This window comes from Sardina pilchardus, chromosome 19 (genome assembly GCF_963854185.1).
Source record: "Sardina pilchardus chromosome 19, fSarPil1.1, whole genome shotgun sequence".
Taxonomy (NCBI): domain Eukaryota; kingdom Metazoa; phylum Chordata; class Actinopteri; order Clupeiformes; family Clupeidae; genus Sardina; species Sardina pilchardus.
This window is the reverse complement of record NC_085012.1, coordinates 9,053,207-9,068,503: the sequence shown is the minus strand read 5'-3', so window position 1 is coordinate 9,068,503 and position 15,297 is coordinate 9,053,207. Positions and strand designations below refer to the sequence as shown.

The 15,297-nt window shown below is 42.4% G+C and overlaps 1 protein-coding gene across 1 annotated transcript in view; it reads right to left on the bottom strand.

The window, feature by feature from the left end:
* dpyda.1 (dihydropyrimidine dehydrogenase a, tandem duplicate 1) overlaps window positions 1-10,069 on the bottom strand; it is a gene marked incomplete in the record, with an annotated part of 173,820 nt that extends 163,751 nt beyond the window's left edge. The window contains 1 exon segment of the mRNA XM_062520871.1: window positions 9,602-10,069. Coding sequence (XP_062376855.1) covers window positions 9,602-9,640 — 39 coding nt within the window.
* Window positions 10,070-15,297: the final 5,228 nt, after the last annotated feature.

Sequence of the window (15,297 nt, the reverse complement as noted above, 5' to 3'; positions counted from 1 at the left end):
ATTCCAGCCGTTCTGATGATGAACTTTGATGGGCTCACACAGTCCAGATTATACGCAGGAGCCTGTGGGTGCTTGGTGATAATTATTCAACATCAGGGGGCTCAAAAAATATTTTTTTAAAAAAATAAAATAAACGTGTAATATGTCAAATAAATCACCAGACCGGCAAACAACTAATTTTCTGTCGTCACCTTCTGAGGCCTTTAAGTGGCCAGGGCCCTCTCATGTGCGGCCATTATTTTGGCCATTACGAAGGCACAATGTCTGATTGTTTGGGGTGGGCCAAAAGATTAGAGACAAACAAACATAATTAGCTCAGTGTTGCCCAGAGGGGAGAACCAAAGAAAACGCATAAAAAAAACAACTCTTACATTAATAATTAATGTTATTGCAAAGCTACAATCTAAAACAATACAAGCCTGGTAATCACAGTGACAAAAGCCGCTATCAAATAAATAGCCGCAGAAAATGATTAAACGTTAAATTAAAATGAACATTTCAGGGTCGTTCTCATTATAAGGTCAAACAGATTGATTGGGGAATCAACATAAATATTAAGCACAGGTGGCGTGTTTACAGTGTTCTTCAGAACCCACGTGTGTGTCGGCCCTTTCTCGACCACCAATCAGCTATCAGTCAAAAAACACCTTTCTATATTCAGCAGGAAGCAATCATTTCAAATCCCCGAGGCACTCGTTACGAGTTTCATTTTATACATAAACGAATCCTATGCCTGTCTGAGAAGTCAAACACATGATGCAACAATTGGAATAATACACATTCATTTGAGGGGGACCGTGCATGGCTTCGTTTGTTTTTCTCCCCTCCTGTTTGCTTTCGACCTCTCTCTTCCGTGCACCCTCCCTCATTACATCCTGACCACCTTCCCTGACCCGTATTGACCAGCTCTCCTCATGTGGAAAATGTACAAGAGAAACGGATCCATCCCGCACCCTGGCCAGGGAAACTGCTAATGATGTTGGACAGCAGCGGCTAATCTAGCTCTAGCTACAAAATGTTTCTGGGCAGAAGAAAAATAACCCTGAAACAGACACTAATCTTAACCCACGGGTCGGTCAGCAGACAGGTGGCCAACGCACAGCCTGGACAGGTGGCAGTCATGAAGGAAAAAAACATTTCCTTAATGTTTGATAAACGATTTAAATCTCAAGTGCGGCTTGTTGTCACATATGATAAAAATCCACATTTGGCCACAGCCATCACAAGATTACTACTGTGGGACATGACAGAGTGCCTTTGACTCTACTGTATTTTATGTTATCTGCAGACAAACGGTCTCTTCCCTGAGATGTCAAACTGCGCTCAAGCTCAACCAATGGGATCAATACGGGGCACGAGACAAGGCATTCATCCATACATTACAATCAATAGCCTCGTGTGCTGTGAAGCCTACTTGTGATTTTAAAACAACCTCTTGCCGGTGGACCGCAATTTAATCGCGGCATAACTAATCAGCCTATGAATAGTGCATGAAAACAACTGGAGAGCCCTTTTCCTTTCACCACACACTTTGTGTCGAGTTTGTGTTTATGCATGTGTGTGTGGCTGTTTTGTGTGTGTATTGTATAAGAGTGTGAGTGTAAGTGTGTAAGCTAGTGTGTGTGTGTTTGTATGTGTGTGTGTGTGTGTGTGTAAGAGTGTGAGTGTGCAAGCTAGTGTGTGTGTGTCTGTGTGTGTATTGTGTAAGAGTGTGAGTGTAAGTGTGTGAGCCGTTGTGGGTGTGTGCGTTTCCCAGAACGTGTGTGTGTGGTGTCTGTATCACTTCCCCTTTCAGATGATAAATGCCACAGACGCACTCCATCCAGCTGCAGCCTGGGTGAAGCTCTCTCCGGTGAGGAGGGACTCCTCCAGGATCCCGCTCACCCAGGAAAGAGGAGGCGCAGAGGAGGCGAAGGAGGGAGGAGATTATCAAACAATATTTTAAAAGCAGAACAACAGCTGAACGTCCCTGTTGTTTGCCTGACCTTTTTGGCTAGTAAAACGCAGCGCTACCGCCCGCCCCCCCACCCCTCTGTCTCTTTTCTCTCTCTCCTCCTCCTCCTCCTCTCCCTTCCCTTTTCCCCCTTTCCTCCCGCTGCTTATCTCTCTCTCTCTCTCTCCCTCCTCCCCCCTCCATCCCTCCCTCCCTCTCTTCACAGAGTCCATCTGTGCGTTCTGGTTGGCTCTGGCGGGAGCCACGACGTCTGCCTCCATCACTCTCAGCTGATCACACAGGGCCGGGCAGATGGGAGATCAATACCCTCCCTGGCCCCTGGTGCAGGCAAAGTATGCAAAACCCTGCCCCTGCGAGGACATCAGATAGGGGGGGATGTATGACGGACAAGGGGAAATGGCAAATCAAATTCAGCTCCAAGCGTTAATTAACGGGAGGCTGAGGCCTGGAAGAGAACTAGACACTACCGGGGAGAGAGTCTGGAGCAGAAGGAAGGAGACAGAGAAAGAAAGAGAAAGAGAGAGAGAGAGAGAGAGGAAGAGAGAGAGAGAGAGAGAGAGAGAGAGAGAGAGAGAGAGAGGAAGAGAGAGAGGGGGAGAGAGGGAGAGAGAGGAAGAGAGAGAGAGGGGGAGAGAGAGGGAGTGAGACTGAGAGAGTGGGGAGAGTAAGTGATGTGTGTGCATTAAAACGTACACGTTGACATGCATACGTTTTCAGACACCAGAGGGAGTACTTGCTGGGCGGCAGTGCATGTAATCACACGTCAGTACACATATCTCCAGCAAGGGCCGGTCAGCGGCAGAGTCGCCGAGTGGCCAGCATCAATACCAGCTCCACATTCTTAACAGCCTTTATGGTAATGATAGGCATTTACCATAGTCTGGCGCCTGTTTTTCCGTACCACTCTACAAGGGCGGAAACATGTGCTTAAAACATTCATATGGCCATTAGAGAGGCAGTTGGGCTTGCCCTTTCCCTGTCTAATCAATAGAAGCACCATATTGTGCAATAAATTACCTTGACCTTCCTCATCTCAGGGAAGAAGACAGACCTCCCAGGACTTAGTGATGCACACCGCAATGCCGGACTTAGTATGCGAGGAAGGGTGGAGCGGCCTCCGTGAAAAAGTTAACTCTTTCCTGTGCAGGCCTGGCCCAGGCGTCGTCACCCCCACCCCTAAATGCTAAATGAAGAATTATTTACTGTTCCGACACCAGGAGTTGGGTGGGGTAACATGTGCCGGCACTTCTTTGGCTACGCGACGCTCCGTCTCGGGGGCTCGGATCAATACAGGAATTTCCACATATTGATCAGGCGTTAGTGAAATAAGGCTACAGTCAGGAGGTCAGTGATATTAAACGCGGGCGGCGAGTATCACGCGCGCGGAGCGACGATACGATGAGAAACGACGCAGGTTGGAGGGGGGGTTGGGGGGGGGGGGACAGATCCACAGATCCCCGAGGTGTCACGCCACTCCTCCCTCCAGCAGGCTGCGCGGCGAGGAATCCGGCAGTTATCGGCAATCACAGCTCCGATCAAAATAAAACTGCACTGCACTCAGCTCTCTCATCTCCGACTGGAGTAGCAGCATCACCACGACGACGTGTCACTTCCTTCCTTCAGTATCTGCAATTTTACATTCTGCTGGACAACGACACGTCAGCACAAACAGGCAAAAATACAGCAGCCTGTTTCCGAGCGAGGGGACTGTGGAAACGGATGATGGCCGCAGTAATTAACGATGGCTAATTACTGCTGTGTAACTATGAAAATGTGCTTATAAATATACAATATGTGGCCTTCCGTGTTAGTTAATTATCAGTTGATTACTGCTGACCTTACTGCATGCAGCTTCTGATTAATTCAGGATAGTGCCACACAGCTTTCTGTTCCAGCCTGGCGTGGGGAGCATTACAGATTTACATCGTTTTATCCTCATAATTAATCATTATTCGCTTCTGTTTAATCATTTATTTGAGTCCTACTTCAAAATTAAAACCATCATACATTTTACAGTCGTTATATTGTGTTTAACACAATTGAAAGCTATCTTGTAAAGAGGGTACACCAGAAAGCCGGATACAAAGCAAAGAAGCCCTGCAATTCACAAGCATGCATGGCCCCTTAAAAAAAGAGCACTGGTCAGCCTTTAATCGAATTATTGACTATTGAATTACAACAACAGTAAACATTTGTATCATGTTGACTCTGTTTCTCCTCAGCAATCAGCAGGACTCCAATGTATAACATGAGACAGAACGCATACCATTAAGCCAACCGTACAGAAAGAATTGAGTGTTACCCATAATGATTCTATGCACTCTCATATTATAAAATACCAAGAGCACCACTTATACGTCAGCCTAGAGGAGATTACTGATGGGCATTGACACCGAGGAATGTAGCTACAACCTCCCATTATCAACAGAACGTCCATCCTCTGTCCAGCCTCTTCTTCTGGACACAAAAGGAGGAGAGAAAAGCGCAGTATGGCTCCTTTTATAACCCACACACTCTGCCGGGTGTGCCAGGACTACTGTGGTGGACAAGGCGGAGAGATCATAGACAGAGAGGGCCAGCAGAGCGGTGGATCGGCGTTCCCAGCCTGGCGAGTTTTCTTCCCCCAAAAGTGCACAGCCGAAACGGCTCCATAACGGGTAACCTGAGCCTGACAGCCTGCCATCCTCCAATCAAAAGAAGGGCTATAAAACATTTAAGAGCCACACTGCTCCTATCTACAACTGGGCCTGCTCCAATCACGCGGGCCTTTGGAAACCTCACCACTCCAGCCTGTGTCTGACTGAACATTTGGCACGGCACCGAGAGACAACTTGAACCAGATTTGTTACCCGCTCCAAAAAAGAAATGTAGTCGCTGGAGGTATTGGACTACACTCTGCTGTCAGATTGCTGGAGGAAACGTTCATTTGTATTTACGTCATATGAGGCTGCTTTTTGTTTTGTTTCACATTTTTTGGCTTGGTGGCTTGAACGTGTTTTTTGAGGAAGGAGTTCATGCACAGTGCAGCTAAATGTGGAATGTTGTTCATTTTCAAGTGCTAAACAGAGCAGTTCAAGCCATCTGCATTGCCATGCATCCAAGTGTATCACAGTGAGAGAGAGAAAAAAGAGAGAGAGAGAGAGAGTGAGAGAGAGAGAAAAGGGAGAGAGAGATAGAGAGATTTAGGTCCCAGGGAATGTATCAGTTGCAGCCTCTTCCCGGCACAGATAGAAATCCACCTGACTAGTCAGGCTCAGATTCTAGCAAATCAACCACAAGCCAGCCAGGCCGTCCACCTCACTCACAAGCCATTAGACTACAGTGGAGGAGCCGAGGACATGGGAGAGAGTGAATGAGAGAGAAAGAGAGAGAAAGGGAGAAAAAGAACGAGATAAAGGAATAGAAAGGGGAGAAAGAAAAGAAAGAAAGACAAAATACAAGAATGATTATTTTCTTTAAAAAAAGAAAAGAAAAAAAGAAAGGTGTTGCAGTCTGGCGTGGCCCCTTAGCCCGGCTGCGAGAGACCCTGTGCTTTGTAACCGGGGGGTTTAATTCAGTAATGGGCGATATGTGCCAAAGCCTCATTACGTGGCCTTTGAAAACTGTCCCCGGCCATGTTGGGCCTCGGAAAACAATTAGCACAGAAGCAGAAGGTAAATGAACTGTAAAGAAATCAGGGCTTGATGGCCGGAGCCTGATCCACTCACGGTGGCGCAGCGAGAGGAAGGGAGCCAAAAGGAGGAGAGAAACAATAGCAATGACCGCAGCGGAAAGGATGGAAAGGGGGGGGGGGGGTTTGCAGAAAAAGAAAAAGGTAGAAAAAAAACGAGGTTCAATATGCCACATGCTCTAGGAGTGCGTAAGCAAGCTGCTTCGCCTAGAGGCCTGCAGGCTATGAACTCCAGCAGGGGGATTGAGCTTGCAGACGGAGATTGCACCAGACAGGGGGGGTCACATGTGATCAGGTGAGCGTGTTCTTCTCCCCCCCCCCCCCCCCTCCATCCCCTCCCTGGGGGGATGTACGGGTGCTGCTGCTACGGCTACTGCTGCTGCTGGTGCTGATGCTGGTGGCAGCAGTAAATTGTGCAGTGGAGGACACAGTTTCAGCAAGGCTGAGCTAAAATACACACTTATACACTCCCTCCCTCTCTCTCTCTCTCTCAAACACACACACACACACACACTCACGCAAATACACATTCATTCACACATATGTTTACTACACACACACACACACACACACACACAAACATACACCAGCGTCTTCATTCTGCAGCCTCTCCAAGGGAGCCTGGACCTCTCCCTGACAAGCCCTGGGATCATCGCTGTTTTGTTGATTGATTAAAAGAGCAATCTGACCCAACTTTTTGCCTGGAGTGCAATTACTGGTCCACAAGTTTGTGTGCGTGTTTGGGTGTGTTTTTTTGGAGTCTGTGTGTATGTGTGTGTGTGTGTGTTTGTTTGTTTGTTTGTGTGTGTCCGTGTGTGTCTGTGTGTGTCTCTCTCTGTGTGTGTGTGTGTGTGTGTGTGTGTGTGTGTGTGTTTTGCAGCACACGCATGCTGGTTTTTGCCTCCCTGGGTGCACTTGAAACCCAGCCAAGGCCCTCAGTGCGTGCCAGGTGGGAAGGGATAAGCAGAGACAAACAGAGAAGATACGCTTTACACATATTTACTGTTCAATGCTGCTGGGTTAAATGGAACCAAAATGGCCAAGAAAAAATGACAAACTAGAAAATTAGTGATTAGATGGCATTTCAAACAGGAACAATACTCTTGATAGACTACATCGTAACAAGAACTTTGCTGCATTGGTTTTTTTTGTTTTTTTTCCGATGAATCAGATCCAACTGCAGGTGTTTCTCTGCATAGTAATTGACGACAACAGCAATGAAAAAAAATAGAAGTACAATCAAAATCATTCACATTTTTTACATCAAATCACTGCCAGTTGCTGTGTTAACTAGGGCAAAAAAGGGTTACTGGCAGCCCTGGCGAAAACAACTGCCATTAGAAGCAAGCCTTTTTGAGTGGGCAAACATTTCCATAATATTTAATTTCCATTTTATTTTGGAGCAGTCCCCTGTCAGTGTTCCAGATGTCTGCTGAGAGAGGGGGCTCGTGGAGGTGCTGGGCTCTGCCATAAAAGTCATACCTCTTTGTTTGAATGCTGTATTGCTGTGGGTTTTTTTAATGAACCCTAATGGCGATCCTGCAGGATTTTAATTAATCTACACGCACACACAAAAGGCTCCCACATTTAGTGCTTTCAGAAGAGCACTGGATATTAAAATAAGACATCTGACAGGATAGAAGGAGCAGGGGGGAAAAATGGAGGATTTAATTGCTCCAGAGATGGCAATTATTATGAGATTTAGAAAAGCCATTTTCATTGGCAGACGGGAGTCATTTAGACTGGTGCCTTAAGTGCACTGGCATGGCGAAGGTCACATCACTGTTGTCATTACTCCCAGATAGAAGACGCTAATGAAAGTCCTGACTTGTCTCTGTCTGTTCTCTTTAAAGGTTGCACGCAGGCACGCACGCACAGAGGACCAACCACAGCCCAGCTCCGAGCAATTTAACCTGTGGGTATCCTGAGGCCCGGGCACAAACGCTTGATGTTTAAAGACATTTGCCATGAGACACATACCATTAAGCCCTGGGTGAACTCTGCAAAAAGCCAAGCGCCATGATTTCCAGTAAGTGGACTGCAAATCTAGTTATTCTAAAAGCAAGTGTCAGATCCAAAGGGAGATGCTGACTTTTCAAATGATTTGAAAAGAATGCAGTATAGCGGTGAGATAAAAGGCTGGGCCTTGATGCATCCAAAATGCAAATGCAAACATGCTTACAATATTGCAATCTTATGCAAGTCTGTAAATTATAATCCTGCTTGGTATTTGGCATTTGATACACAGTTTGATGTGCTTATATGATTCCTTTTTTTTGTTACTGCTAAAGCCAAGACTCTTGTGTGGAGGAAGGAAAACTGTTTTAAACCACGTCACATGTTTCGTGATTAGAAATCGGTCTTGTTGTGTGAGTCCAGCAGACCTATATAATGGTGCAAAAACAAGTTGCTACATACTGCGGGCCTATTAGAGCCAGCAAAAAAGGATTATTGTCTTAACCTGGGTATATAGGAAACACAGCCTTAAATACAGCATCTGTTACAGTACTGTTTGATTGGTCAACCAGCATAGCACAGAACTTCACCCCCATAGTCTGTGCTTTTCATTGGTTAAAGCCACTTGCCAAAAACAACTCCGACTAAAGGGTGCTAGTACGTTCCAAAAACATTTGGGCAAGACACCAAAACATTACAAGTTGTATATCTACCAGGTTGCATATTTACCAAGACATGACAAAGGCAACTACTGAATGGATTCACTACTGCACAATAGTGCAATCAGACAAAAAAATAGTACTGATAAGTCGTTCATCAGAGCTGTAGGAGATTTGTTCTTAAGCCACAGACACTGTACTGTACATTAGAGGCTGTCCATTGGCCTGTAATCAACAGATCCATTTTCAGAGGCTCCAAACTATAACTGCAGGCACTGGGGGAGAAAGCCATGTGACTGTCACATGCGCTCTTCTCCCCCCCTGAGCTAGCTGTACTCTCGTGGCTTGCATTACCTAACAGCATGTACCTTACTGAAACAATAAGAAGCTTGGGAGAATTTTATTTTGTGGAAAGTTTTTTCTACCATCTTAACATTAGCAACAACCCTGTGGATTGTATCCAAACTTAAGGAATGTGTGCATGTGTTGTGGATGCTGACAATCTGATTAATTATGCCATGAAATATTTCACTTATGCTATGGTTGCACTGTGTGATCTGTAAATTGTGCTGCAAATTTGCCTCTACTCGAGCAAAAATAACTGAACTTATGGAACATAAATACTGGGGACACTGCATTACTGCATATGAAATTCCCTGAAAGCTACAGCACTGCCAGTCAAAAATAAAACTGCAGTTTTGTAAGGGCTATTTATCTGTGCATTGTGTTATTTGGTCTTTTGGTCTCTCTGCATGTCTCTACTCTTCACACAATTCCCCCAAAACTTGCATTTGTCTATTTAATTTCTAGAGGGTCTGCAAGTGATTAAATGTGTTCTGATTAAACTGCTTAAGCTACCTGTTCACTTCATAAATGTATTATGAGGAAAACCTGCAACAAAGCATGTGCCTAAATGACTTGTTGACCTAAAATAAATAGCCCACAACTCCACGCTTACATGATGGTAAGCCATGCGTCGATTAGAAAACACTGAGCCAATAGATTGTAGGGTCATAAATTCTGGCAACAAAAGTGAAACTTCTCACGCAGTAAATTTGCGGTGGCGTAAATGTTTTGGTGCGCATGCGAGGATTGCTAAAATAAGACGGTGCTGCTAGTAGCTGTTAAAAACCATGTGTCAAACTGCGTAGTTCGTTGAATGACAGAATAGGTGTTCGCAAACATTAGAATCCAACAGCTGTTGGCAACCGTTTAAAAATACCCCTAACGCAAACTGTCATTATGTGAAACACAGAGCTCAGCAATTGTGTCAGCAAACAGTGACATGTAAGAACATCGTAGGAGGCTCTGAGTCATGTTGATAAATAAGGCATACACGAGAATAGGAAGCTGAAGGTATACCTCAATATCCGGGATATCCTTGCTCAGCAATCTAGCCATACTGCCGTGCTCGAGGAATTGATATTGTGGTTATTTTGAAATCGAGAAAAAAAATCTGATAGAGACCAAATTTCGTCTCTTCCAGGTGACTTGTTTGATGTCCGGATGACTCGCAACCACAGTTTAGGAAGACTTATTCGTCCACAATTTACACATTCCCAAGAAATGCGTGCTGTTTTCCAAGAACTCCTTGCAGGTGAGCAAATTGTCAGCCGCGACAGGAGTCTAGATTCACGGCGTACCCGTCGAAATCTGCTGCAAAGTTGCTTCGATTGATAGTGGCAAGCTGTGGTGATGGTAGATTCCGATACAGGCTGTACAAAAGTTTAGGGGTTGGATTGAGAACTTTACTCCGCTGCATGGGCGTGGTAGCCTACTACTTAAGCGCTGGGATGTTTTCCTGTGCCTGCAACCTGCGCGTATTAATAGGCTACACACTGCACTACAGTTTCATCCTCCGTGAATCAAAATGCTTGCGCAACTGAAGGGACGTTTTTAAAAGCATTGCAGCCGTTGAATTTTTTCTTCTGTGTGTCTCGCCAGATAACATCCTAGCTCAGCACAGACTATTAGAAATTCAGTTCTCATAAATATTGCGTCGGTTACTTCCTCACTCATGACACATTGAAACACCAATCCACCAATCACTAGGTTACATTTCATTCATTCTTTCATGTATTCATTATATCACCAAAAACGGTTGGTCTTGTCAACAAATTAAAACTCCTATACGTCCTTTCTCACTTTAGTGAATCTGCAAATCATCTGAGAAAATAAACTGGTGATTCAGCAGTCCACTGCCTGTTCCCAGACAGAATCTGAGTCATAGGTTGTTGAGGAAAAAGACAAGTAAATCAATACAAATAAATATTTCTTGGAACCTCTCTGTTTCTCCAAATCAAAAGAAGAGACAGTGAGGTGTCCTGTGTGTATCTGCACATGCACATACACCTGGATATTCTTTCCATGTGTGTCAGGGAATTGCCTGAAACTTGACTACTTTGAATTGAGGGATTGTTCCCCTTAAATTGAAAACAATATACATTACACATTAACAGGCCCCAAACTTTAGCTCAAAGTTATGTTTGGATTGTCTTATTCAGTTTCCTTCTTTGTTATACTTTTTCTACGTTGTGAAGCATGAGCAACACAACAGTGTGGCTCTGTAAGCATGAGCACAAACAAAGACTCACTGACCAATAACTAGAAATCAAATAGGTTTAGATAGCCCTACACTGGCTTAACAGGACTATCAAGGTGCAGGTAGGGATACCAGAATAAGGCCTTGTCCACATGTAGCCAGGTCATTTCCTCTTTCATGTTGTGAAATAATTCTGTCCACAGGAATGGACAAAATGTGACATGAATTGAAACAGATACGGATGTTGGCCACTCGCAGACCTGACAACATGGTGAAAACTACATGTCAAAATTCAAAAACTCAGTGATTGAATCTCAAAATCTCCCCTAAGGTCTAGATCCTGAAACCTCAAAAACTTTCATCCATTTATAAGCGATCATCCTTGAGAGGCTGTAAGCGTTCAAAATGAATATAGCAGGTATGGGACAACACCTGTGACCTTCTTGACATCAACAAAAAAAATGTTGCAAACAGGTTTCTGTTTCCATTTGATGGTATTTGTTTACTGATGTTTTTTTCTTTTCTTTTTTTTGCAGCCTGCCTTTGGGTAAGTTGTCTTTCACGTCACAATGCTTTGAATTGTTGGTAATTCCCTTGAGCAAAGTCTGGATAAATGCAGACTTATTGAAAGGCAGCAATTGTCAACTATTTTGATAATAGATTAATTGGTTTGTGGAAGATATATTAACATTCTCTGACTGTAGGTTCTTTAACTTGAATAAGTTCAGCTTTACCTCTATGACGGTGAACTAAATATCTTTGGTGTGTGGATAAAACAAGGCATTTGGAGATATAATATTGAACTTTGGGAAACAATATCCACAGTTCTTTCACTATTTGTTGTCATTTTTTTCAATCAAACAACTAATCAGTTAATCGAAAAACAATAATTGTCAGATTAGTCAGGTATGAAAATAATTGTTAGTTGCAGCTCTACCCTTTGCCCTCACAAAAGTTTGCCTTCAGGAAAGTCTGTGAGGGGGAACATCAAGATTCACACAGTTTTTTTCCTGTCCATGTGCAAAAACACTGAAACAGAGCTTTCTAAAGTCTCCACTTTGGCCAGAGTTTTTTTTAAAAAGTAACTGTTTTCTGTGAAAAAAAGTTATCATGTGAAAAAAAAAAAACAATATTAGTTTTTAAAAATACCCAGCTACACGTGGACATGGTCACAAGCACAGAAGGCTAAACAAAGCAGCATATGGTACAAGACACAGGAAGTAAACAAAGGCCAACTGGAAGCAACATGGTTGGTGCTAAATCTGGGGTGTATCCCAAAGTATGTGGCTTAGCGACAAACCAGGGTAATTTGACTCAGAGTAAATGGTAAACCTCCTACAAGAGTCCTATGGCATCGTTTTGTTAGAAGAATGAAGCCATGCAGCTCTTCTGACCCAGGTTTGTCACTAAACCACATACTTGGAATACCCCCCTGATCAGCCAGATGGACAATGGGGTGGACATTCCATATGTGTTTGGTGCCATCGCTGTCAGGCAACAGATGACGCCCAGGGCATTTTGAAAAGGTTGTGTGCTAACTTAATAGCTTATAGCATAATTCCAGATGAAAGTGACATTTTGAATAGGCTACGGTTGTCACTTTCCGCCCAAGGTCCTGCATGTTGATATGTTACATCTATGATAAGTTGCCATTGCATAGTAGATAAGGTTTCACCACACCACAGAGGCAACAGCATAGCTACTCCACGCAGAGCCAAAACATATGCTTAATAAGGCACAGAATGGGAAGGCATAAGACAATGACCAGGGAATAGAACAAGACTCAAGTGATGAGCACAGACAGGGTTACAATAGGGTCATTCTGTGTCAAATCAGACAAAATCCAGGAAAATGGTTGCTGCTCGTCTCAGATTTTGCTTAGGGTTTGTCTACCTAATATTTAGGTCCCAAAACTATGACCTGTAAAATATTTTGATAATATAAAGTATGAAATCATATACCGGTAAACATATTTTATATGTTGTCATACTTTTTTCACCCTTGATTTTGTATAATTTTTAGACTCTCAGAAAAACTTGCTCAAACTTTGTAAGGTGGAAGACAGATGATTGGACTGTTAAAAGTTTGTACTGTATGGTCATTAGTTTTAAATAATATGTACCATGTTTCATTCATGCATAAATACACTTACTTATTTACATTGTATACCAATGCCTTTCATTCTTGTCCCTGAGGCAGAACAATGATTTATTTATCTATGGTACAACATGGCCACTTTGTACACTAAATGTCCATATACTGAGATACTTTCACATATATTTTCAAGTGTAGCTACCCCACATACCATTTCCATCCTATGTAAATAACAGAAAAACACAAACTCCCTTTGTTTGATGCTTAAAGTCTTCAAGCCCATTATATGTGGAATGTTCAAATATTGGTACAACATTAATGAAATATAGTATGTGAAGAAAAAAAATGTATACTAAATGCATACAAAAACAAGTTTATACCATGCTTGATGTTCTTTTAATTCAGACATACTAAGTACATATTTGTCTTCCACAGTACAAAGTTTGGGCAGCCTATATGAATAATACTATTCATGACATTAATTCCCAAATATTGCTTCCCAGATAATGTAATTTTCAGGCTGTCAAACTCATGTGATTTTAAGGGCTGGAAATAACATGAAGACATAGTATTTAAAAGGAAATATTTTACAGGCCTTGGTATAGGGACCCATTCTTGATATAAACAAGGTTTGAACAAAATTGAATCCAAAAATAAGAAGCTCGAAAGGTCGAAAGGGTAAAGAAAGGATCATATGATGCAACACACAGGAAGTAAACAGTCAACAGGGAGCAACACCGCGTGCAGACACATTAAATACAAAATAAAAATAACACAAAGTAAAGAGGACAAGACACTTACAGCAACAATGTCTGTGGCTATTTCCTAAAATCTTAAGTATAGAAACACTTTCACACATTATATTTATACTTTCAATAAAAATGTTTGAGAATTGGTCACATCGTATTGTGTCTTTAAATATGCGATACCAACATATCAAGTCACGTAGTAAAGAAAAAAGGGTTCACCAGAGCAACTCAGATGTGAAGTTTTTTTTTTAATGGTGCCAACATTGTGGGACTAACGTTTCGACGTTACCACAACTTTTTGTTTTTTCTACATCAAGTCACGTATTTTGGAATGCTGTGAATGAAAATAGATGGGGACCCTATCAGTTGAACTGATGTAAAAGTATAGCTCTGTTCCCTGACTCCCTACACACTGTGTAGTTCCCTTCAGCCTGAAAACTGTTATCCCCAATGGGATGGAATTTCAAATATGGCTGAATACTCTCTGTAGTCCACTTCGCAGTGAACTACGAGGTGATTGGAACATATCTCATAGAACAAATGAGCTAAGATGCTTCAACTGTCATTTGCACTAGTTGAAAATGCTGTTAGGCCCATTGCAGATGCAGCTTGTTGCCTTCTAAATTCCTAAGTCGTCAATAATGCATAGAGAGCCCAAACTGTTTCTGATAGCAAGTAAGTCATTTTAATTTCTATTGCACATTACTTCAAAAGTGCAGTTTAAAAAGGACAGAGTTTATAAGATGATTCTAGCACCAAATACATCAGACATCTCCAGACTCAAACCAAAGCAAAAAGTACAGAGACAGACATAAACATACAAAGAAATTGCAAGTAGCATCAATCCAAAGTTCTATCTATCTATCTATCTATCTATCTATCTATCTATCTATCTATCTATCTATCTATCTATCTATCTGTCTATGTGGGTGCTATATGGATGATTCTGATCAGACCCAGACTGGTGTCCACATACTTCCACCAGAACAGACACAAGTATCTACAAACTGTTTATATTAGTGCACTTTGAGCATCAGCAAGACAACTTTTCTCAGTAATCCTGCTGTGATAGTTATATCCCTGCATGTTGATGTTTTAGAGGTCTTCAGCTTTTATTATCAGCACACAATGATTCCTTGGAGTGCTTCTTTTTGTTTGGCGCATGATTGATAATGCAACTATGTTGCTTAGCATCCCATAATGATAATGATCTGAGGGAGTTAAAACGATGATATTTCACTTTATTCCAGTATTTCGTTCATCTGTATTTGTTGATTCAGACGTTTTTTAGTTTCAATTTTACGGCGACAGAAAATTGTTCTATGGGGGCTAAAGTAAAATGTTGAATTCTTGTGTTATTGAAAGAAATAAACAATGGTTATTGGTGATAATATGAAATGAAGGTAATTACCATAGATTGTAACTCTTATGAAAAAGCAAATTAGTCTCAACTGGGAATGTTTTAGATAGTTTTTGTACATTATTCTTTGTGCACTAAGCCGTAAACAACTTTTTCTATGGCCATAGCATTTCCTGTTGTACATGTTTTCTACTCTACTCTGTTTTGCATTCCTTCCATCGTCTTGTCTTTTTATTTTATCATAGGTTGGGATAAAACAGTGTGTACCTCTCGAAGTTCCCTTAGACTGGGAAATGAATGTTATCATTGACTA